The sequence below is a fragment of the Hyperoodon ampullatus genome (assembly GCF_949752795.1).
Source record: "Hyperoodon ampullatus genome assembly, chromosome: 9".
Taxonomy (NCBI): Eukaryota; Metazoa; Chordata; class Mammalia; order Artiodactyla; family Ziphiidae; genus Hyperoodon; species Hyperoodon ampullatus.
The window spans coordinates 73,351,580-73,377,946 of record NC_136922.1 but is presented as its reverse complement, the minus strand read 5'-3'; the positions used below and the strand labels follow the sequence as shown (position 1 = coordinate 73,377,946).

Sequence of the window (26,367 nt, the reverse complement as noted above, 5' to 3'; positions counted from 1 at the left end):
CATAGGGAGCAGTGTAAGTAATATCGCCCACCTCCATTCAAGTTATCCTTGATGCATTGCTTTTTTGTGTGGAAAGCACACACGCATATGTATATGTATATATGAGCTTTTCACTTTTCACAAAGATAGTTCATAATTTTCTAGTATTTTATATTGTTTGTATTAATAATACCTCATTCAAAGTTACCTTTGGCAAACCAAGTTAAGCTTTAGACAATGGCAGTTACATGGACATTCAAGGCATTTGTTTACAAATCTCATAAAACTCGTGTAGTTCACCAGGGCTACTCCTACTGTCGATTTATCCATGTTATGGAACTTGCTTTTGCCCTTTCATATCTTTACTATACTGCTTTAAAATTACCAGCGTTTCCAGCAATATTTTCCCATGGAGTAGCTACTCCTACGATGCAAAATAAAACAACTTTCCTTAAATGAAAGGGTTGCTGTTTGCCATGTTTGCATCTGATGCAATTAATAGGCAAAGAAATTAACATTCAGTGAAACTTACTGTTTATCAGATATTTTTATTTGGAAGAAGAGGACTTTTGTCATATGTCCCTCTATATCTGTTTAGCCAGAATTCTTCCAATGGTGGCCTTTCAAACGGTGGCCTTTTCCTGCGCTTTTAAAAACTTTTATGTGTGTGCCATCTTCTCAAATGGATTGCAAGATCCTTGAGGTCAGCAGTGGTATATTAGTTTAAGCATTATTCCCCACTGTGACTAACAAAGGGTTTTGTGTGGAAAAGCTCTGAAAAAATATTGATTAAACCTGATAACTGTAGAGCCTGGTAAAATCCTGAAGTATCCATTCTGAATACTTAAAGAATGAATTATGCTTTTTATAATTTTAATGATAAGTGCTTTTATTGTTTTCATAATCTTTAAAAATCAGGGTCCTACTGGTCATCTCCATCTGGATATCCATGTGGCAAATTAATTCCCTTACGTCCCAAACCAAAGCTACATTTCCCTTTCAATCCTAATCCTTCTTCCTCTATCCTATACTTTGTTTAAAGTCATAGTCATCATTCCAGTCATGCAAATAAGAAACGTCAACATAAGAACTGATTTCTCTTTTGCCAACTCCTATTAATTCTACACTCACATTCAGTTCCATTGCCACATAAGTAATGATTGTTCATTTGAATAAAAATAAACATTGTTGTAGATAGTGGGAAGCAGCCGCAGAGCACAGGGAGATCAGCTCGGTGCTTTGTGACCGCCTGGAGGGGTGGGATGGGGTGGGTGGGAGGGAGGGAGATGCATGAGGGAAGGGATGTGGGAACAGATGTATATGTATGACTGATTCACTTTGTTATAAAGCAGAAACTAATAAAAAAAATAAAAATAAAAAATGTGGTGCTAAAAAAAAATAAATTAAATAAAATAAAAATAAACATTGTTTCTGGGGCTTCCCTGCTGCCGCAGTGGTTAAGAATCCACCTGCCAATGCAGGGGACATGGGTTCGAGCCCTGGTCCAGGAAGATCCCACATGCCACAGAGCAACTGAGCCCTTGCACCACAACTACTGAGCCTGCGTACTAGAGCCCTCGAGCCACAACGACTGAGCCCGCATGCCACAACTACTGAAGCCCGCGTGCCTAGAGCCCATGTCCTGCAACAAGAGAAGCCACCACAATGAGAAGTCCATGCACCGCAACGAAGAGTAGCCCCTGCTCGCTGCAACTAGAGGAAGCCCGCACGTAGCAAGGAAGACCCAACGCAGCCAAAAATAAATAAATTAAATAAATAAATTTATTTAAAAAAACACATTATTTAAAAAATAAAGAACAGAGTATACAAAAACCATACTTACACATTATAAAAACAACAGCTAAGAGGGAAATTTATTTCTTCAATAACCACGTATTTGTTGTCTAAATTGACTCAAAATTAAATATAGAATTGAACATATTAACCATATTAACATCTTGTAGTAGTCTAAATTTACTTTCAGTTACCAGGGTATCAAAGAAAGATCAAATTGAGAAATAAGTTAATATAGTTTACTATAGGACACTTTATTTAGTCTTTCCTTCTTTCCTGTCTTCTAAAGAGCTGATTCATTGAGTCAGTACAATGTTACTATTCTGTAATGTCAAGTAATCTTAACATCCCAAATAAAAGAAATACTCATTGGTCAGCTTTTGGCTTCCTTCATATCACAATCCAGACCAGTGGGACAAGAGAAAAATCCAACAGGCTGAAAAATAAAAGACCAAAGGCAGATATTGAATGTCCACTGATCAGAACTGAGTCATTCATTCTTTCTCTTTGCCAGGGCCAGGACCAGGGCCAGTACTCATGTTAGTTCTGCTGCTGCTGCTTGTGGCACTCACTGATTCTGACACCTGTGGATTCTGGGTCTGGCTGTTGTTCTGTCTGCTTTTCTTTACCTTAATGACTTCCTTTGACTGGGCCTTTTGCCTCTACCAGATTCCTCCCCTGTACCTAAACCTAAACACCTAAACCACGTCCTCTCTGTCTTGAGATTGCAGATTCTTGGTCTTTGCTTATATGAAACCATAAAAACAAAAACAAAGAGAAATAATGCAGTGCATGTAAATGTTTAACCTTAAAACCTACAAAAAGGTAGTATGATGAATCTGCTACATTCTGTTGAGTACTTTTTAAAAAAAAATTTATTTATTTAGCTGTGCTGGGTCTTAGTTGTGGCATGTGGGATCTAGTTCCCTGACCAGGGATTGAACCTGGGCCCCCTGCATTGGGAGCGTAGAGTCCTAGCCACTGCAGGGAAGTCCCTATTGAGTAATATTTTTAAAAATTACTTTGATATAATTTTAGATTTAAAAAATATTTATAGGAATAATATGAAGACTTCCCATATTCTTGTATATAAATGTTTTAAAACTATATAAGAGGAGTCCAGTTACATTGATTCTTATAGGCAAAAGCTTTTACCTTTGAAAACCATAAGCAATGGTAACTTTCTAGTTTGTAGCTAATTGGTGATTTTTGCAGAATATAAACTACAATTAAAATGTTTTGTGAAAATATTAACAAACTCAGATGGAAATAGTACTGTTATTATATTATAATGCTTTAAATTTTAAAATTATATTATTTTTCTTTTTATGATATAAGAATTGGGAAACAAATATGTGTTTTTAGGAAATTAGCATAAATAATTACATATTTTATATGGCAAAATAATAATATACCCCGTCTATAATGACACATCAATTAACTCTTACATCACTACCCTCAACTATCATCTCATAGTTCTCATTAAGAGTTTTACTATAATTTTCCTAATATCCTAAAAAGTTTTATTGTATAAAACCTGAAGTTTCCACCCAAAGTATAAATGTATTATTGAGGTAGGTAAGGCATAGCATTTGTAAATAGTTATGTTTCACTTTCTCAGAAGAAGTGTTTTAATGAAACTTGCTGAAAATTAAAGTTTTATCATTTACATTTGTTGTTGTCCAATTAACTTTTAGTATACAAATATGGATGGGTTCCTACTGAAAATGGCATTTGTGAGACTGAGTTAAACAATTTCTGGGGAAAGCTTAGCTATTGACTGAGCATCCTGGAGGGGTATTCTTATTAGTACAACAGAATACTCCTGTCTGTGACTAATTGTAAATTCTGAGGCAATTAATTTTTTTGAAAACCCTCAAAATTATGTTGGTGTGATTATAAGAGTCTTCTTTTTCTGTGTTATTCTTCAATTCCTGGGGAATTCCTTGACCACTTATGGTAATTTTGGACCAGTTTGCTTTCATTCTTTTAATTTTTATCTGAGCATCTGTAACATTTATTAGAACTTGTCTACAAAACCAGGTGGGACTCTCATCTTGTGCATGGATTGTAGTCCATCGACAACTTTAAATTTATGATATTTTACTACTTTAACAAGTTAGCTTGTTCTTTGGTTTAGAAATTTCTAATTATATAAACTTAATACATACTTTAAATGTCTCTATCATTATTTCTTAAGTGATATAAAATTATCTCCTACTAGATCACTTTTATACATTGTAGTCAACAGGCCAGTCCCATTTACATGAGAAGAAATTTAGGCAAAAGGGATTTATTTGATCAAGATCAGGAAATATATAAGAGGAAAAGCTCTTTTTGTGATTTAAGGTCTCTAATTCCCTGTGGCTTTGAACCACAGTGCCCCAATCAGCCAACTAACCATAAAGAAATTACAGAGTCCTTAATTTATGTAGGATTCTTCTAGTTAGCTTCTATTTTCAAGCATTAATTTGATAAATGGATAATATTTATGCACATGAGAAGTCAGTTATCAACACAAAAGAAATGACACAGACTTAGAGGAGAGCATAGGAGATGCAGAGCAACAGGCTTTAGAGAAATGATTTACTGCAGGCGGACCTGATCAGAAACAGCATCACAGAGGAATTGAACTTGATCAGGAAATGGTAAAACTTGGGTAGGTGGAGAAGAGTTAGGAGACTGTTTACATAGAATAAAAAATACTTGTGGACACGGCAGCAAAAAAGATAAGTCGGAGGTTTTGTTAGTCAATTTGACTGCCTGGAATGGAAAGAATTGTGAGAGTCAAACTTGAAGAAAAAGGTTGAAAAAGAATTGCACAGTCTTGCTAGACCAAGGATTTTGAACTTTAGTTCCTGTGCTCAAGGATAAAGTATTATTTTAGTTATATCAATCCAGAAAGCGTATGCAGAACAGAGTGAAAAGTATGAACTAGGTCACTGTCCATAAGAATGGATATTGATTTTCTATGTTCATAACTGTTCTTTACTTACTGTTTCTGTATGTTAGAATGTTTAAAACATAGGTTTTATCCTTTTCTCATTATCAATATTAACTGAATTCTGCTATAGGTCATCTTTAACGTAGAAAAACACATATATAAATTATGGCACTAATTTTTAGGTATTTCTATACTATTTCATTCATGGGTGATTTATTTTACTACTCTGGTGACACTTAGGGGAAATTTATTTCTATAATTGTTTTTCACCCAAATTCTTCCTTCAAAATCTAAGGTTTACGTTTTAATTTAGTGAAAAAGATTAGTCCAGGCATCTCAGTCTTTATCCTCTTGGATGGATACATGAAAATTACACTAGTATATTTTTTTCTATAGTACCAATGACCTCAAGATTAAGAGGGTATGAATCTTGGTTCACATGAAAAAAAAATAATCAAAATACTAGTATCAAAGTTCTAACTATGCTTTTCAGCTTGTGTATTAAAAGAGAGAATAAAAAAGATCGATGACTAGAAGAAATGAATACAGGATCTTCATACATTCAACAAATCTTTGTTGAACACATAGTATGTGTCAGGTACTGTTCTCAGTACTAGAGATACATCATGAAAGAAATGACAATCCCTGTCCTCATGTAGCTTACATTCTAATGGAAGGAAAACTAATAAGTAATAAACATAAAGAATAAGTAAGCTATTTTAGAAGATGACATAAGCAATTGAGAATATAAAAAACAGAGCAGCATAAGAAAAATAAGGAATAAAGACTACTTCATTGAGAAGATGACAATTGTTCAGAGACTTGAAGAAAGTCAGTCATGAAGAAATCTGGGGGAAGAGAGTTCCATGCAGAGCAAAGCAACCAGTGCAAATATTCTAAGCAAGTTCAAGTGATGGATCTCCCCTTCTGTTTACATTAGGTTCTCATGCTCTTTAGGTCGCCTATACATTCTTGGGCTTATTTCCCACAGGACCCATCACTACCCACAGGGTCTCTGAGAGAAAGGGGCAGGGTAGCAAAGGTACAGATGAAAATATGTCATCAGCAGTTTGTCTTTGACTCTAAAGTCTTTTAGGGTCCCTTTCTGCTTTCTCTGGCTGCCCAAATCCCTATATCCAGTCTTTTAGATTCATCTTTGCAACTGAAGAACTGAGTTGCAATTTTGTCTTGGTGAAGGTGCAGTTGTGTTACAGGTAATCTAATCAAAGAAGAAATTCCACATTTGAGTTATCTTAAAAAGCACTGAAAAAATCTATCTATTATTATTTTATTTCAAAATTTTTCGATTATCCTGACAATAGACTATAAGTACTGTAGATACTGGATAAGTTTAGGTAAATTGATACCTGTAAGAAGAAAATATTTTTCATAAATTAACACTGTATACGTATAATAAATCAAGCAAACCATTGTAAAATGATGATTTGGAAAGATAGCAAGTGTAATCTTGCAAGTGCCTTTACTTATGTAGCAAATGAGGAAAAAAGAAGACCGGAATATAAGCAGTTTTGATCTTTTTATATGAAACATTATTTTACATATTATAAACTCCAAACACATTAAACTATCAGCATTATCCACAACTTACATTTAAGCCACTACATTGCATGTCCTGCTTTTTTAATAACTGTCACCTCATCTCTACCATTTTCATCTCAAGACTAATTGTCTCTTTTATGGGATCTAACCAACTAGTGTCCTTGGCAATACACTTTACAGTGCTTGCATTTACAATAATTGTTTGGGCAATTTGCCACAGTACAACTGGAAAACATTTTACCATCCTAGGTCTAAATCTTAACAAACATGATCAGTGTTAGGGTAGAAAAGATTAATGTCTCTTACCCTAAACAGCATCTAGATTTCCTTTCAGTTAAAAAAATCAGTAAATTTAAATTCACTGATGTATGGATTGGTAATCTCCATGATGAATAAAAATTAATTGTTGGCTTCCCTGGTGGCGCAGTGGTTGAGAGTCTGCCTGCCGATGCAGGGGACATGGGTTCGTGCCCCAGATCCCACATGCCGCGGACCGGCTGGGCCCGTGAGCCATGGCCGCTGAGCCTGCGCGTCCGGAGCCTGTGTTCCGCAACGCGAGAGGCCACAACAGTGAGAGGCATGTGTACCGCAAAAAAAAAAAAAAAAAAAAATTAATTGTTTAATAGACCTAACAGTAGCAGAAGTAAAATCCCTATAAAATTTACATTTTTGCTAACCTGCTTGATTATGTATACCCTCTCCTCCCACCCCATAGAAAATCTTAAGAGCAGAGTATTTTCACTGAAGGATTTATTTTCCCACTAACCATACTTTGATATAGTAAAAGCCAGGATAGAATAGTAGTGTAAACCAGTGTTTCTTAAACTTGGGTGTGCATAGGAAGGGGAAAAATAAGGCACCCACACCTAGATCCTCCTATAAGACCCCAATTTCATTGGTTGGGGGCAGGTTGCAGGCACTGGTATTTTTAAAAAGCTCCCCAGCTGATTCTGATATGCACCAGGGTTGAGAATGATATAAACAAAAGACTAAACACATGTGTTCTGAGTTGTAACTTTTTTTTTAATTTGAAAATCAATTAGTCTCAGTATCCACCAAAAGAATAATGCTATTAAACGAAGAAAAATTAGCAAATAAAATAATGCTTTTGCAAATATGGCCTGAGGGATTTTTAAGCATTAATAGCAACATTAAGTACTCTGGGAATTACGATACAGAAGATAAGCTTTTTAAACAAGGCATCTATTAAAGAAATTTTGCCCCATCATTTGTGATGACTTGGGGAAGGCGAAAAAGACATTTTAAATAGCATGGTAAAGTTAATTTCCATTTAGAATGAAGTAAACTTTCAGAAAGTATTTACTTTTCTTTTTGAAAAGCATATATTTTACAGTTCAGAAAAATCAAACTTTTAAATATGATTTGTAATCATATTAAAGGATATGATCTTCCTTCAGTCTGCTCTCTTTACAAGCCCATGTATATACAGTTGCTACTGACTTCCCTGAGTTTGACTTATGGATCTTATTACAGTTGACCCTGTATGGACCCTGTATGGACCCTGTTATGGATCTTATTACAACGGGGATATCAGGGGTGCTGACCCTCTTTGTAGTTGAAAATCTGAGTATAACTTATAGTTGGTCCTCCATATACTCAGTTCCTCTGTATCCATGGTTCTGCATCGTCAGATTTAACCAACTTCAGGCCACGTAGTACTGTAGTATTTACTATTGAAAAAAAATCTGCATATAAGTGGACCCACGCAGTTCAAACCTGTGTTTTTCAAGAGTCGACTGTATTTTCTTCTATAGCACTCCATGCTTCCCCAATCGTGAAATGTACAGCTGTGATTTTATACTGCCAGTTTTCATTTATCATTCTTTAGACTGTAAGCTCTATGAAGTCAGAGTTGGTTCAATCTCAGCTTGTGCTAGTAGTTTAACGTCTAGCATGATGCCAAGCACAAATTAACTACTTGCTGATTGAATACACATTAAATTTTGTCCAACATTATTCTGACTTAGCATGATGTCCAGTAGAAGGACTGAATCCTTTTAAAGCCACTTGATAGCTGTATTCTTCAGAATGTTGACTGTAAAGTTTTGTGCTGCCTTGTTAAAAGTGTGGCAGAGATCCCCATCTTTGGCAACATAACTGCATCCCTTCAGGATTCAGCCCTTGCATTTGACTCCTTCAGCAATCCCAGCCTGTGGCCCAACTTCTTCAGTCACCTGCTCCTTGCCTTTTAGTTCATACTGGTTCTCAACTTGTCCTTCCCAAGCACCATATTGCTCTTCTATTAATCTCTAACCATAGTCTGTCTTAGTGAGACCTTCACACTTCATCTTCTTAGGCTTGCTGGCAATGAATTTTGCTTTACTTAATCAGGGATCCAAAAGCCTTCAACTGGGAGAGCCATCTTGGCAGTGATGAGCTCCTCCTGCCTATTCCATCTCTTCCAGTGAAAGGCACCAACCAGAGGAGTAAGGTGGTGTTTGTACTGTAAGCTTCTTAAATCAGTTGGACTTCTTTTCTTGACTCTACAGGTTCATTTGCATCATCCCTGAATCTGCTTACATCTACTCCAGTCTAGAACTTGGCTAGGACCAATAACTGGTGGACATTTTCTAGCATTTTAGTATTGAAATTAACATGAGCAAGAATATGAAATGTAGTTGGTTGCATGTGATAACTACCCTAATAAAGATTATTTATGTTAAAAATAATATTGCCTCTTATTTAAAGAATTTTAAATAGATTCTATGAAGGGTCTCTGCAAGTTAGCAAAGACCTTAAAGCTAATTTAAAAATTCTATTACTTGGGCATCATCCAGATTAAGAACTCTTGCACTCAAAGACACACTCAAGACAGTGAAAATGGGAGAAGACATTTACAAATATATCTAATAAGTGACTTATCCAGAAGAACTCTTACAACTGAATAATAAAAAGACAGCCTAATTTTAAAATGAGCAAAGGATTTAAATAGATATTTCTCCAGAGAAGATATATTAATGACCAATAAGCACATGAAAAAGTATTCAATATCACTAGTCACTATGAAAATGCTAATCAAAACCACAATGAGATGTCACTTCACGCCCACTATAATGACAACAATCAATAAGACAGATAATAACAAGTTGGTGAGGATGTGAAGAAACAAATTATAGAATTATCATAAACCCAGCAATTTCACTTCTAGGTATCTAGCCAGGGGAAATGAAAACATATGTCCATGCAAACACTGGTATGTAAATGTTCATAGAAGCACTGTCCACAAGAGCCAAAAGGTGGAAACAACTCAAATACCCATCAACTGGTAAATGCGTAAAGTGAGTGTATCTATACAATGGAATACTATTCATCAATAAAAATGAAATATTGATACATCCTACAACACAGATGAACCTCAGAAACATTTTCCTCCATGAAAGAGGCCAGACACAAAGAACGCATATTGTATGATTCTCCTAATATGAAATATCTAGAATAGGCAAATATCTCAAAACAGAAAGAAGATTAGTGGTTGCCTAGGACTGGGGATGGGAGTAAAGAGTGACTCTAACAGGCTTATTCTTTTGGGGGTGCTGGAAATGTTCTAAAATTAGATTTCGTGATAATTGCACAACTCTGTAAATATATTAAATATACTAAATGCACTGAATTGAACACTTAAAATGGGTGGATTTTGTGGTGTGTAAATGATACATCAGTAAAGCTGTTAACTTAAAAAATTATTTTACTAATTTTGTATGGGGATACTAATATTTTATGATAAACAGATATAGATTTCTATAGATGGACTGTAGAATTTAGGGTTTATAAGTTTAGAAATAAGGGTCTGTTTCTCCTGAAATTTAGTAGAGAAATAGTAGTAAAAGATTGTATTATATTTTAGATGAGGCTAGAATAAAATGGCAAGAAAATGAATATAGGTTACCTACATAGTCCCAGAAGAAAAATTATATTTCCCATACGTGGTATGTGTATAAGCTTTGAAAGATACTTGAGTACCTTTCCATGAATTCTGTAGATAATTCTGTTGCAGGAATAAGGACTATAAGTTTGATCCCCTTCTTCAGAGTATGTTAATTCAAGGACTGAACAACTTTCACTCCATAACATTTTTCTTATTGTTTCAACAGGGAATGTGGATATTAATTTTATCTTTTTGCAAAGTGTCGATGTAATAATAATAGCTAATGTTTATTAATTGCTTGCTGTATGCCAGACACTGAGCAGTTTAAATCCATTTCCTCATTTACATTGGTACGAACACTTACTCTTCTTAGCTTAATTGCACTTTTCTTTCTCGTGTCCTCTTTCATGGCCTTTCTCTGCTCTCTTTTTCTTTTTTCTATTCCACTACTCTTTCCCTACCCACCTTCAGAGCAAGTTATTCAACTGCTGGTTACACTATTCATGTTTCAGAATCTCATTTTTTAAAAACAAGTGATTCGTTCACATTGTTCTGCCTTTAGCCAAAATGCAATTTGGCATTGCAGAAAAATATCAAATCAGATTTTGTGCTGAATTTTGACTGATTTAGTCAAAATGTTCAAGTGGTTTGTATATATAAACCTGCCTTAAATCAAAGAAATGTGGGCTGAAGGGGAGGAGGTCTTTGAATATGAAGTGGTAGATTCCACAGGAGTGCAGAATCTTTTGTGAAGAAATCCGCAAGAGGACAGAAAGAAAATACTAATTCACAAAAGGTGTGGGTGAAGGGCTGGCAAAGAAAACCTGTAACACAAGATGTGGACATTTGTGAGTATGCCTCAGTGCATTGCATTAATATTTTGCATATTAAGAAGTCACGAGTCTTCACGTTAATGAATCCCTAACTAGTCTCTGACACAATAGAATGAGTGTCCCTGGAGGAGTCATTATGGCCTATCATGTCAATGATCCGCATATTAATAATTCTCTTACAGGCTCATCAACAGGTAGCCTAATAGGCTTCCATTGAGTTCTTTTTCATTTGCTTTTTAAATGTATCCTCTCCTCCCTTCCTTTTGTAATCCTATTGTGAAGATTTGACAAAAAGGTGCATTAAGATGATTTTAATGTGTGACGTAAGTTCACAAAAGCATTACATTTAGAAATAATGCTTTAAGACTTCCTGAGTCTGCCTAGAAAACTTTTCAAATGCATTTAAATACAAATCCAGTTTGATAATTTGGTTCTTATTTGGAATTTAACACAAACCATCTAACCCAATTTACCATATTTCTCTTTTCCCTGATATATCAATTTATGCTGTGATTAGCATAAGTAGAGTAGGTAGTTTAAAAATGTTTGTGAAGCTGAATTTCTTGAAAATGGAAATGAATTCCAATGGATTTCATATGATAGAGGTTACTAAACACTTATTAAAACTAAAAAGCAGTAGCTGATAATATAAAAAAAAATTTAAATATAACAGAATTTTAAATTTAGAGAAAATACAAGACGTTTATTAATTGCATAGCCATAAATAAAAGGTCCTAGGATTTTAAAAAAATGATTTCATAACTTTTAAATTTAACATCTAATTAAAAGCAATAACAGGAAGGCAGTACTTTAACATTTCTAACTTGATTTGGCATGCCCTGACTTTTGTTGGCCCTAATTATTATATTTAAGATACTTGGTGATTTTTCTTATGAACATAAAACCTACCATCTCCTATATGAAATACTGAAGAACTGCTTTACCAATATTTTACTGAATTATACATCATTTCACCTGATTTACTCTCCAGATAAAGGGAAGAGTATTGATACATGCTTGAAATTCTCTGTCAAGAGCCAGGAATAGGAGAAAAGCTGGGGAAAGAGTTGGAGAAGTTTGGCACTTTGTTCCCCATTAAAGAAAAAACAAAACGAACAACCCCATGTAAACTTTACTATCTTGGGGAACAGTAGAGGGCACAGATGCTCAGGGGAGTGGCTGCCACCCTCAGCTGGGCAACAGATCCTTTTGAGAAGTGTCACTTCCGAATGATTTGATTTCAGTCTGGAAGTCTCGTGCTCCTTTGTTTTCCTTCCCGCTCCTAGCCCTTCCAAATACAACCTTTCCACACATACACTGGGAATATCAATTTACATTTTAAATTACCTTTTAAAAAACAGTTTTCAAAACAATATTTAATACAAATTCTGTAGAGCTTGGATGTCAAATCTCAGTATTTAACAGACCAAATATCTTAGGTGATACTTATATGTAGATTTCACAGAGAAAACATGTTTAATCAGGATTTCCTTAATTGCAGTTAGTTAGCTCATAGTCATGATTTTGTGATAATGACTTTTTACACAAACACAAACAAATCAATATCTTTATGAAGGAAATAATGCCTGAAAATTAGTATCCTTAGGAAAAAATAGATATTAACAATACTCTGATAATTTTCAAAAGATGGATGCTGTATAAAGTTCTTAGAAATCACTTTGTAGGGGAATTGTGGAGAATCAGAATGTCAGAATTCTGAAGTAGTAAGAGTCTCAGCTGGACAATGACTAATTTTTTTGTCACCCACATGCTCCACGGATAACAATTACTTCCATTAAGAACTCCGGTAAAATAAGGACTTTAGACCAATAAAGTTCAAGAATTTTTTTCTGATATCTGTCTGATGTATATTCTTTAGTTTTTTCAGTATCCCTCACTTAAAAACATTTACATTTCTCTCTTGGTAGAACATAATTGGCAGATTGTGGCAGAGAAGTCCCTTGGGCCAGGTTTACCTATAACTCTTCTTCCACTGAAAATTCATGGATTCTGCTTGTAATTACATCTCTCCCAAAGCAACCTACAATTTTTGTTGTTGTTCATACGTGAACCTCCAAGGTTTGACTTAATTAAGCACTAGATTCTCGCAATTTAGTACTCCTTTACAAGACACTCTAAGGAGATCCCATCTCTACAAAATTGCACATGATGCCCAGATTCAATCACAGAATTAAATCCAAATAATTTTTTCTCCCTGATTTCTGTGGGGTGGGTGAGCAAGAAAAAATAGCACCCACTGCTTTGACATGACAAAGCAGATTTGAAAACAGCAATCCTTGGTAGAAGACAAAGAGTTAGGAAATGAAGCAACTTTGGAAAAGAAACTTACCAAAGAATTCTTCAACAAGGCAATGCTTTTTAGTTGCTTCTTTCTCTGCTATTGAAATTTCCTGCATCAAGAAGGCATCATGCCATCATTTTCAATATATTTTCAAGATCAAGCACTGAGGCAACAGGCAATGTTCTAATTTAGTAAAAGAAACAGAGAAGATTTTTAGGAACATAGTAATTCAGGTTTGTGGAAAATAGGAAAGTGACTCAATAAAACCATCTGGTCACTAATGTGGTGATATGTTCTTAGTTACTTGAATACTTGAGCAGTTCACTAGACTTTACTCAAGGGGCTTGTGGTTTGCCGTGGTTTATGCTTACATTTTAGAAGTAATAAATTAGCTTATATCATATGTATTATCCAATATATTCATTTATCCAAATCATTTGTAGATACTGATAATGTTCCACTATTTGAAAAGTTTTACCTGGACATAGTAAAATAATTTGGGAATAAATCATTGTATAATCTGCATTATAAATAATGTAAGTCTAGCTCACAAACTGTGTGGGTAGGATTTCTGTAGGTATTAAATTTGAAATGCTGACCATAAGATTTAATTGAGAATTTATCTTTGTATTGCAAAGTTAATGGTTATTTCTATTGATCCTACTAGCATTTATATCTTTTGAAAACAAATTTAAGAAATTTCCAAATTACATTTCAAAATTATATTTATGGAATACTATTAGTTACATAAATATGGAACTCCTAAAACTGGAAAGCATGTTATTTAATGTCAAAATTGAGAAAGGCAAATTGTTTCCATTTTGAGCAATAAAGGGGTTGAGAAATAAAGGGGTAGTGGCTGCCTGGTTGTATAGAGAAGGATCACGGGGCTCAATCTGGTCTCAGCTAGGAAGTCCCTTGATCTGTTATCAGTGCTTGCCATGGGTGCGAGAGAAAGAGGCCAGCATGAGAGTATTCTATTTGATATCCCTAATCTAATCCAGAGCTTTCACTTTGAAGATGAGGAATCCCACAAAAACCATGTTCTTTACCATATTATTAGTCTCCAGATTCAGCATCTAAAGGAAATAGAAGCCATTTAAAATTTTTGATGTTTTTTCTTTGAGATTATTTCTTGCTTCTTTCAATCCCTGTTATTAATGAACTGTCTTCATTTTGTTTTCCTCTGTGGAATTATCGTCAAGGAACTGAATTTTAATTCATCTTTTCATCCTAAATTCCTTCTTGCATTATGCCTTTAAACTTTTTCCTTAGACACTTCTGTTCACAATTAGACATTTATTGCTCTAATTGTCTCTCTTTTGATCAAATATTTCTCTTCTGTTCTGGTTTTATTCCTGATCAAAAGAAGACTATCAGTACTGTAACACCAAAGGAATAGATACTAAGCCCTAGTAGTTGGTTAATGTATTATGAACTTTACCTCTCATTAAGTACAAGTTTCTGCTTTCCTCCCTCCTCCAATTCATGGCTATAAATGTCAGAATACTAGAAAGTCCATTTTTAGAGAAATATCATCATAAAATTATGAAAATAAACAGTACACAATATGTAATTATTTATTCCAGGAAAACCTTTTCAGTAGTTCTGTAAGTATCCACTTAGCAATGCCAATCCTGATATATTCTTCTTAAGTGTCTTTAAAAAAAATTCAAGTGAGGTACATAATATTTCTAACTTAAAATCTCTCCATTCATTTAGGGAGAGTGGGTAGAGGAAATCAAATGAGAGCACAAGCTTCGAACAAAGAAGGCACACTTAACGTCTTCTTGAAGAGTTCAATATTGACTTTTTAGCTGTTTATCAGAGTGAGAGGTGATGCCTAAGAATTCCAAGTTGGTTTTCTTTAGGAAGTGCTGAGTACTTTCAAGCAGAGTGTTAAAGAGACACAAATGCAACAATATTCATGACTCATTTTGGAAATGATCCTTTTTTTATGCCAACTTTTTGATTCCTCTTGGAACAGAGTTACATTTCTACTACCTACAACCTAATCCTCACATTTATCCTGACTGGTTGGGTAATTCCATCACTTCAGACTTAGACTGGGTGGAACAGGTTTTACTCATATTTTAAGAGACATATGGGCTTTTAGCACAATAGCAATACAGAAACCCAGGAAAAATGATATTATTACTTATACTAAAACTACTACATTTTGACAGTGTTAAAATTAACCATAACTCCAAAAGCGTAAGTGCCACATACCCAGAAACTGCAGGAATATTAACAGGGTGCCTAAATTCTGACAGTGAATAAATCAATTGGGTAATAGCAGAAAGTGTGAATTAGCATTCACATGCACACTGTATTTGTATTTTAAATAAAAAGTTACTTTCACTGATGATCTAGTGATCTTTCTTTGGAGGGTGGTCCTCTGATAATAAGAGTATACTTTAGAAAGACTAAGCTAGTATGTCATCATGGGCTACATATTTTACTCTTGAAAGTAACTTGTGGAAAAATAAGTAACTTGTGAATTAAAGATATGAGAGAATGGAGTAAACTTTAAAAATATATACATAATTCCAAGTAAAAGGAGAAGCACGGGAATCGGGTACTGTGGCAGTATAGAACTAATGATCAGCGCGGTATTTACTACATGTCACTAATAATAATGGTAATAACAGTAGTGATAATACATTTATTAAACACTTCCGCATATTGAGAATTATGATAAATAATTGCCCTGTGTAAGGACTAGGCAATATTTTGGAGAAAAATGAGATACAGAGAGGTTAAGTATCTTGTTGGAGGTCGCATGGCTAGTAAGTGACTTAGTAAGGTAAATAACAGGAAAGACTGTGATTTGAATCCAGGTCTTTCTGCTCTTTTTCGCTACGAATTGACTAGAATAAAAGCCAGGAAACTAGGTATAATTTGTTGATGCACTGTCCAGGCACACGTACCAGAGATTAGAGAAAAAGGCTGAAAGGTGTCTACATGGGCACCTGAGAAGCAGATTACCCAGTGTGCAAGACATCAGAAACCAGCCAGCAGACTAATTCAAGACCTTACCGACTTAACAGTGAAGGAGCCCCGGTTAACCACCAGACTTAACTCTCTCTTGGTTAGGTCTTGGAAAGGGCAATACTTGATTTCTAAATCTCATGAACACAGCCAAGGTCAGGCAGAAAGAAGGCATTTTTAAAATCTACCTTCAGGGAATTGATCAACAAATCGCATTGATGCTACATCAAAAGTTTAACTCAAATTTGATTCCTTTTCTCTTTCCTCATTGCCATCACCTTTAACAGAGTCATTATTTGTGCCTGAAATATTGAAGGAGCCTCCTGACTTGTCTTCCTGCTTCACTATGGCTCATCCCATCCAGGCTCTCCTACGATAGATGCTTAAATGTACTTCCAGAGATTGGTCCCTAAATGTAAATCTGATGGTGTCTCTCTCCCATTTAACTCCTGCACTCCCCTCCCCCGCAACCGGAGCACCGGTTTAAAAGTACAGAAAGAATTCAGTCCCGCATTTCCTGGCATGCTAAGCCGTTTAAATCTGGCTCAAACCAACCCCAGTTCTATTCCTTGGCATTCTTTCCTCAAAACACAGTCCAAACCCTCTGAACATCTCATTGTTCCTGGATGGTTCTCTTCTTTTTGTGCTTTCTTACCTGTACTTCTTTGACCACTTCTTATTCTCTCTGCCTGAAATGACCTTACCATTTTTCTCTATTTGAGGAACTCCTATTTCCCCTAAAACCTAATTAGAATGTTACTTCCTTTGTGAAAAATTCCCTGATTCTTCCAACTGAGTGCTCTCCTCATTTCTGTTATTTTTTCTCTAGAGAATATCATATTCCATTATTTATTATAATATTTATCACATTATAATAATTGCCTGTTGATGTGTTTATTTCCATCGTTACATTATAGCTTCCTTGAGGTAAGAGGCTACATATATATTATTCATCTTTGATTTCCCAGTGTTTATTAGAACTTATGGCATATAGTGGATATTCAAAATATCTATTAGAAGAATGAATGAACCCTCTTATGATTAAATAATACTAGTGACTATATTATATGATTTAAGGTGCACTAGAAATGAACTATCCCTCCACAAACTACATACCTTTTTGACTTTTTAATTTCTAAATTTATATTAGAAGATTTTAAAATTTTTGTTTAGCTATTTAAACCCATAATTAAAAGCATTGTTTTTAGCTTTGGAGTGGGAGGTAAACATTATAAGACACACAAAAATATGCACGTTTTATTAGAATCTTTTATGAAAATAAATTTTAATGAGGAAAGAAAAGAAGAATAATGTTATGATAATTTTGACAGGAGGTGGACAGAAGGGAAGAGTAGAAAGGACACTGTGCATTTATTCAGCAGCATTTATTATGCCACTATTATGTGTCAGGTAATGTATTAGCCACTGGGAATACAGATCAATAAGAAACTCCCCTGCTCCAAAAGGAGTCAGGGAATATAAAGGGGAGACTAGAAATATTCACTAACATATTTCACTTATACCACAATTGTATATAGTTGTAGGTCCTATCTTCATCAACCATCAAGTTCTTTGCCTTTCTCCTCAAATTTTCTGAAGTGGTTTTAATTAAACCCTTTAAATGTAATTGGTCATATAACAGACACTTTGGATTTTGGAGTGGGATTTTATCTATAAACATCCTGTAATTTTGGCCAGACAGCAACCCATTTGTCTTAATAAATTATCTAAAACTAGAATTTAACCATTTAGATATTTTAAATAATAAACACCTGCAAAACTACCACTCAAAACAATCGACTTCTCACCATTTCCTTTACTCATTCCTTTCCTCTGACTCACCCCACTTGATGTAACCATAATCTTGAAAATCAACCTTCCTTGTTATATTCTATGTATTATATTATATGTATTCCTTGATAAATATATTTAAATTATTTTAGGTTTCAGCTCAATAAAAAAGAACCTCCTCTGATGTAATGTTTTAGCACTGTTCATTCAATATTATGTTGCTAAGATTTATCCATATTGTTGTATGTTTCTGTAGTTTATTAATTTTGAGTGCTTTATAATATTTCTTTTGTGGTATTCCAAGTTTTGTATCTACTCTTCTGTTGACAGGTATTTGGATTGGTTCAATTTATGCAGCTGACAGCAATTTTTACCAATTAAATAAGTATAAAATAGCATCTCCTTGTGGTCTTGATTTGCAATTCTCTGTTTTCTAATAATGCTGACCATCCTTTATGTGCTTATGGGCCATATGTATTTTCTCTTCTGTGAAATGTCTGCTCCTCTCCCCTGATTCTATTGAAATATTTGTGCTTTCTTATTGATTTGTAAAAGTTCTTTATATATTCTTGATATTTATTTTGTGTTGATTTTGTATAACATAAGCATCTTCTCCAAGTTTATTTATATTTTTCTATTATAAAGATGTCTTTCAATGAACAAAAATTTTTAATTTTAATAGAGCTAAACTGACAATCTTTTTTTACAGTCACTTTTTTTTTTCTTATTTAAGAAAACATTTTCTACTCTGAGGTCTGAAAGATATTTACATATTCTACTAAGAATTTCAAGGTTTTTGACGTTTAAGATCTTAATCCATGTGGAATTGATTATCGAATATATGTTTTGCCTATTTCATCTTTTTTCCATGAGGGTAGCCACTTTCCCCATCTCCATTTACTGAAAAGTCCCTTATTTCCCTGCTTGGTGACATGCTATATTTGTCATATACCAAAGTTCTATATAAGTAGGGATCTGTTACTAAGCTCTCAATACTTGCCTGTCTCTGTACCAATGTAACTGTCTTAATAACTATATCCTCATAAGAACTATTGAAACTAGGTAGAGCAGGTTCCTCTATCCTGCTATTTCTCAGTAGTCTAGCTATTTTCAGTCCTTTATTCTTCTCTTTAGAATCATATTTTCAAATTTTGTGAAAACCTGTTTTGAAATTTTGACTAGAATTGAATTGGATCTGTAGATCAAATTGGGAGATAATATCTTCACAATCTTCTTCCTATGTATGAACATGGTATATCTCTCAATAATTTCTAGGTCTTTAATATTTATTGATACAATTTTATTCTTTTCCCTGTAGAAGTCTTACACATTTTCTATTCGTTTTTTTTTTTTTTTTTTGTGGTACGCGGGCCTCTCACCATTGTGGCCTCTCCCACCGTGGAGCACAGGCTCCGGATGCACAGGCCCAGCGGCCACGGCCCACGGGTCCAGCCGCCCCGCGGCACGCGGGACCCTCCCAGACCGGGGCACGAACCCGCGTCCCCCGCATCGGCAGGCGGACCTCCAACCATTGCGCCACCAGGGAAGCCCTCTATTCGTTTTTTAATAGATATTTGATATAACATTTAAATTTCATCTATTTCAGGTTCTCTTTCTTGTATTTACCCCTGAATCTAAGACTTCCTTCCTATATTTCTGTATTTATATGTTTTTGTAAGAAGTCAATATAATAATACATCATTTGATACCTAATTATTTGTCCCCAAAGTGAGCTAAAAGCAGGTTTCTTTCCTTTTGATGCAATCATTTTAAAAATTAAAGCATTTTAGAGAATTTAATAAGAAAAAATGATTAACAGCATTTTGCTTAGGCAAAACCAAAAAGCTTTAAATGGTTATGATCTTTCCCTCTACAAATGAGATTTTCAGCATTGCTATGGGACTAAAGATAAAGAAGGGATAATTAAATGCTGTTTAATGGTTTATATATTTTTAAGAGTACACAGATTTTCTATGTACTCTATGAAAGAAAAATGTGTCAGCTTGCAGTTGGATTCCACAAAAATTGCATAATTATAGGTCTCATAAACAATATAGATTTATAAATTAAAGCAGTATCACTTATTGGAAACACAATATTTTTCTAATAAAATTATACTTAGGTAAAAACATTATTTTCATTTCTGGGCCCACTTCAAGGTACCAAATAGTTTAGGTAAAGCTAAAATTAAGCATCATAAAATGTATACAAAGCTGAATTACTTCTTACTTCGTCAAGATGGAAGAATTTGCAATTTTCTTGTGATTTGTTGAAACAAGATTAGCCTTCTGGGGATTTGAATCAACATTGTCCACGCAACGAAAATTAGGCTCTATTACACAAATTTATCAGCCATTGTGAACTCTCTGTATTTCTTTTATTGCAGAAAAAAGTCATTGAGAAAAGTCACTAGGAGAAACTCAGCTAAGACAGTGCAAGAAAATGTGGAGACTGGGCCAATCATTTCTGATAGACTGACTTGTGACATAACTATACACAAAGTGAACTCTTCACTAACTCTTTTCTTGCTGAGTGTCATGGACAAATCTAAATTCTTATAATTCCACAAATACGCCTACAAACAGATTACATTTGAAAGAAAAAAGTATTTATCTTTCTCAATAAGCATGCAGAATATGAGAGAAAAGCTAGTATAACCTGAATTATTTTAAAGAAAGAAAATGTATGCTTCCATATGAATGATCTAAAGCCTTGGTTGTAAAATTGGCCTTTGGCAAGACACACATGAAGTCTTTAAACTGGGTATAAATTTAGCTGCCTTTCAGTTTCTAGTAAGTTTGTTTTTTTTCTCCTTTTCTAGAGAGAGAGAGTTAATAATATGTCAGTTCAACTGGAAGAATTTTGAGTAAAATGGAACACAAAAAAATAATTGGAACGTTAGAAAGTAATTTCAATGACCACAAATGGACTGTCAGTTCATAAAACTTCATCATTTAAAAGAAGAGAAAAATGTTTTCACTTGCAAAGATTAAATTCATGAATGATGGAATAATCTACACTTACATATATTTTTCCTTTGGTTATGTGTTTTAATATGAGTAAAATAATTTTATTTAGAATTATGGAATTGTGTAAATAATTTTTACATTTTTCTACAACTAATATATATCATTGCATCATTCTAAGAGATCAAGTTAATTTAAAAATATACAAAGTAATGCAAGAAAATGTGAAAGGTTATATAATATTTGTTTGGCTTGTAATTGCTTTGAATTTCCTCCTCTATAAAAATACTTAGAAATATAGTCCCAGAAAAAAGTATAACATTTTGTTTTAAACTTAACAGTAAAGAAGAATCATTGGTAACATCAGATGAGAATAACTCTGAGAATTCAAAGATTACAGGTAATATTTCTTTAATTTTTAAACAGAATATATTTATTTTGTTAAAGCCTTCAATTATAACAATCTTACATAGGTGCAATTATCTTAACTTTTCAGATACCTATATCCCAACAATTGTTTATTCTCATGAGGACAAGGAAAACTTGGAAACCAGTAATCAGAATGTAAAAGATGTAAACACGGAACATGATGAACATAATGAAAAAGAATTAGATTTGATGGTAAGTGTTCTGTTTGCCTCGGTATTAGAGAAGATGAATCCATTTATGCTTCAAAGATGCTGCAATGCCTGCCTTTCAATAGCTTCAACTAATAAATAATTTGCAAATGTGAAAGTGCAGCCTATTCTGTCCTTGCATCTCTAGCTTGATCAACACGGCACTTTGATTTCAGTATGTTGCTTCTGGTCTCTGCAATGGTAAATTAATGACATTCATTTCTTACCTATTTACCAGTGGCTCTGAGTAATAGTTTGTAGGAATTACAGAAGAGGTAGTACTATCCTAATGTGCATTTCTAATCTTTGTGACAAGTGTACACTTATCATAATCTCGTCTGTAAAATGAGAGGGCTGGACTAGATGATTGTTAGGGTTCTGCCCAGCTCTACAAGTCTGATTCTTGCATTTAGCAGCATTTTTTTTTTTTTACTTACATCTGTGAGAATCTCTAAGTTCTATATCATTGGAAAGTATTAAATTACCAAATGAGGATAAAATAGCCTGTGCCATATTTTTCAAACAGGAAACAAATTCAGAATGGTACAATTTAGTATTAAATTTGTTATCATAAATTTCACACTTGGTGAACATTCAATCTATTTGGGATTTTTAGGGGGATAGTTTAGATAGCATTTGTATCACAAAGGAAGAAATAGGAGTAAATGAGTCACATAATGCAATTTATCCTTTACTGTATTTGGTTGGAGCTCATATCATTAGGCTACATGGATTCATAATCATCTAAGATTAAAATGACATTTGCCTCTTCAAGTGTCAGTGCTGAAACAGAAAAGAAATGGAGCTCACCGCTTTCCCCACACATTCCACCCTTTCTATAGTGATATGGAAGTTGCATCACTAAAGTATGCAATTTACTTTGCTCCAACTTTAAGAAACTACAAAGTTGTCACCCATTGTGAGAATTCTCACCTGCTGAAAGTTAACATCGCCATCTTTTTCAAACCACAGAATATAATGAAAGGGCCCTGAAAAATCACATACTTCACCAATATACCTCATTACAATCAGCAGGCTCAAATATAAAAGTTTGTTTAGAAGTTACTGAGATTGTACATCCAATAAATGAATAGGGAGCTGTAATTTAGATGCTAATTTGCTCCATGCTGATGTTAATGCATAAAACAATGAAGCTCTATAATAGATGGAAATACAACCAAATCTGTGGAACCCACAGGCATTGGCTTACAAGACAGCTGTGCAGTTGACAAGTAACATGAGCCTTATGTGAGAAGAAGGGGAAAACGTAAGATTTGCATATAATTATTGAGATCATGCAAATGTCAGTTATGAGAAAAAAAAAAAAAACACAGGCATCTCACTGTTAAATCCTGACAGTTGGCATCACTGAAGAGCTCAAATACATTTGAGCACCAGTTGGCAGAGGGTCATTAAAACAGAATTTGCAGAGACATTAACTCCCTCACTTTTCTTTGAGTGACGTTTTGCTATTAATAGTTTGCAGAGGCTTTGCAGAAAACATATTAATAAGAGAAACTGTAATAGGGGCACCTACAGCAAGTGTAAATGCAGAAAGGGGCATCTAGGAAGCTGCTCTCTAATTGATTAGCATGGAGCTATCAATGTGTATATCCTAAGTGAGGAGAAAGTGCAATGACAAGCAAGAATAGTTGAATAATACAATGTGATATTTGGAAGCTAGGAAAGAGAGTGATTAATTTTGGCCCCTTTTCTGATTAATCTCATTCCCAAGTCATAGCCTACATGGATACCCCCAAAACATCCAGCTTCCACAATTTGTGCAAAATCCACAAATGAAATGAATCAAGGAAATATACCAGATAATTACTAGTAAAGTTAATGAAACCTATCTAATTTGCTTTGTATATTTAAAATCATTTGATCATTATTTTTTGTGTTTTTATCCCTTAAGATAAATCAACATTTAATAAGAAGTACTGCTTCCAGAGATGAAAAGAATACAGTCAATTTTCCAAATAAAGCTGAAGGGTTACAGAAGAAGCAAATCCATGATGAAGTATACACTGACTTGTTTAAAAGGCCTTTGTCTTCAAGTTCATCAGCAGAAAGATCCTTAAAGGGAGAGTTTTACCACAATGAAAAATATTCCTCAGGAAATAAGTGTAGTTATCAACCTTCAGAAGAAATTACTTCAGATATGGGAGAAATCAAGCCATCACTGGGAAATACTAGTAGTGATGAAATAGTGCAAGTACATATTGGTAGCAAAGAAGTACTGGATAATAATGCTAATCCAGCCCAAGGGAGAGGCAGAGTGCAAATATCTTGTCCCTCTGCAGATCAACTAATGGCAAACAACCTTAATCAAAACCTTGAAGGAGAAGCTAAACAAACTGAAGTAAAAGATTGGGAATGTTTAAGAGGTGATTTCCGTTTGGATTTCCATTCAGAAGAGTCTGTAGAAAAAGGATCTTCCAAGAAAGCTTATGGCAATGGTAAGAATGAGGAGGGGCAAGGAATATGTTTAGGTGTTAATGAAGAACACAGCAAAAATTTTCAGTCAATCTTACATGACCAAGAAAGGAAGATGAGCCACTCTGAAATAAGTGTGGAAGGGATGGGAGCCAGTAACAGAGACCTAACTGCTCTGCCGAGTAAGGATACCCCAATTCATGACCAGTCAATCAGAGCAGATACATTTCATTCGCCAAGGACAAATCAAAGCTGGGAGGAAGCTGTGTTAACAACCTCAGACCTCGATCTCTCGACTAGTGAAGGCACTATTTTAGGAGGGATGCCTGGTCAAGCTTGTTTACCAAGAAATAGAAATGTTTTGAGGAATGAGTATCTTTTCCAAGTTGAAGAAGAAAAATCAGCTTGGATTAATCCCGAAGATCAAAATAAGAACACCCAGCATAAAGAAAGTTGGAATGTTCTGGAAAGTCTGGGAAGAGCAAGAGAGAGTAAGACAAATATAACAGAGCAGACCAAAGAACAAGCAGATTGTGGAGACATGTGGGAAAAAAGAGATAATACAAGGAGTTTGAAAGCTAATCCTACAGAAGAATTGTTTACCTGCCAAGAAACAGCGAGCTGTGAACTGTCTTCTCTAGCTGATCATGGTATTACTGAGAAAGCAGAAGCAGGTACAGCTTATATAATTAAGACAACATCAGAAAGTCCTCTAGAAAGCATGTCTGCTAGAGAAAAAGCAATAATTGCTAAGCTACCTCAAGAGACAGCACGAAGTGACAGGCCCATCGAGGTAAAGGAAACAGCGTTTGATCCACATGAAGGGAGAAATGATGATTCACATGATACCCTTTGTCAACGAGATACAGTAGGTGTAATCTATGACAATGATTTTGAAAAGGAATCATGTTTAGGTATTTGTAATGTACATGTAGATGAAATGGAGAAGGAAGAAACCATATCTATTTACAATCCTGGTAAGACACATGACAGGAAGAAATGTGTCATTGGAAATACAACATCTGTAGAAGAATCCTCACAGGTCATTACAGGCTATGAAAAAGCAGCCTCAAAACTAGATTTACATTTGGGAATGTTACCAACAGATAAAAAAATATTTCCAGAAAATAGAGATCACGGGCAGATCCAAGAATTATCAAAGAAAACGAATACAGATGCCGTTATTCATTCTGCTTTAAACTCAGACACTAATAGAGCTTCTCAGAATGGCTCTCACATTTCTAATCACCAAGTTAAAACTTCACTGCCATCTCATGAACAGGCCACTGCTATAGAGAATGCAGTTACTACCATGACTCTCCAATCTATTTCTTCTAAATCAAAATATAATTGTAATCCAACATGTGAAATCCAGGGTGCTGAGAATCACCATCCTCCTGCGTCTACACCTGAAGAAGTTTCCAAAAGTTCAAGAATAGTGACATCAGATAGTACGAGGGAAAGATGTACAGGCCAGATTGTCCAACAAGGAGAATGCAGTGTGGAGAAATCTCTAGGGCCAACAATTTTAATCAGTGAAGCTTCTGATAACATGGAAGAGGCAAGGAATGAAAAAGAAGGATTAATAAACTCTGGACAATCACTGTGCTCTTCAGGAGACAAGGAATCTGAGAGCCCTGCTTCTGACAATCTCCCTGCCCAGGAAAGTCAAGCTCAAAGGGAATCTCTGCTTTCGAAATACACCAACTCTAAAATACCTTATTTCCTTTTGTTTCTGATATTTCTTGTAACCATCTATCAGTATGACTTAATGACCGGCTTGGCATTCTACATTTTTTCATTGTACTGGCTGTGCTGGGAAGGGGGAAGACAAAAAGAGTCTGTCAAAAAGAAGTAACCTCAGCACTATTATTATTCTCTCTTAAAAGATAAGCTATTTAGCCCCAAACATTTGGATTGGTGAAAGAGACTATTCGTTGTTCAAAGAGCCAGCACAGTTTTTCTCTTGAAGGATCATTTAGAAAGGAATGCGTATGAAGTTTGCTCCTTCATATAAGTAATTATTCTATATAGGACCATTATGTTTGGATCATTAAATACCTATATGAATATGAGATCTGAAGCACGTCAAGTTGAAATTAGGTACAGCTGTTGCTCCTTAGCAGGCTATGAAGTTTCAATGCTTCATGTCTCTTCACTACTTAAAGTGCCATTTCTTGCATTCATTTCTTTTGCAGTAAAGCTTCATTTTTTTTTTCCAGAGTGTATTTTTCCCTCTACTTTTTAAAAAAATAGATAAAACATGGA

The 26,367-nt window shown here is 34.6% G+C and overlaps 1 protein-coding gene across 1 annotated transcript in view; it reads left to right on the top strand.

Annotated features, from left to right (window-relative positions):
• PPP1R3A (protein phosphatase 1 regulatory subunit 3A) overlaps nucleotides 1-25,957 on the top strand; it is a gene marked incomplete at both ends in the record, with an annotated part of 36,361 nt that extends 10,404 nt beyond the window's left edge. The window contains 3 exons of the mRNA XM_079711791.1: nucleotides 21,388-21,446; nucleotides 21,543-21,667; nucleotides 23,579-25,957. Of these exons, the coding sequence (XP_079567917.1) occupies nucleotides 21,388-21,446; nucleotides 21,543-21,667; nucleotides 23,579-25,957 (2,563 nt within the window). The remainder of the gene's footprint in view (nucleotides 1-21,387; nucleotides 21,447-21,542; nucleotides 21,668-23,578) is intronic.
• Between the last annotated feature and the right edge of the window lie 410 nt (nucleotides 25,958-26,367).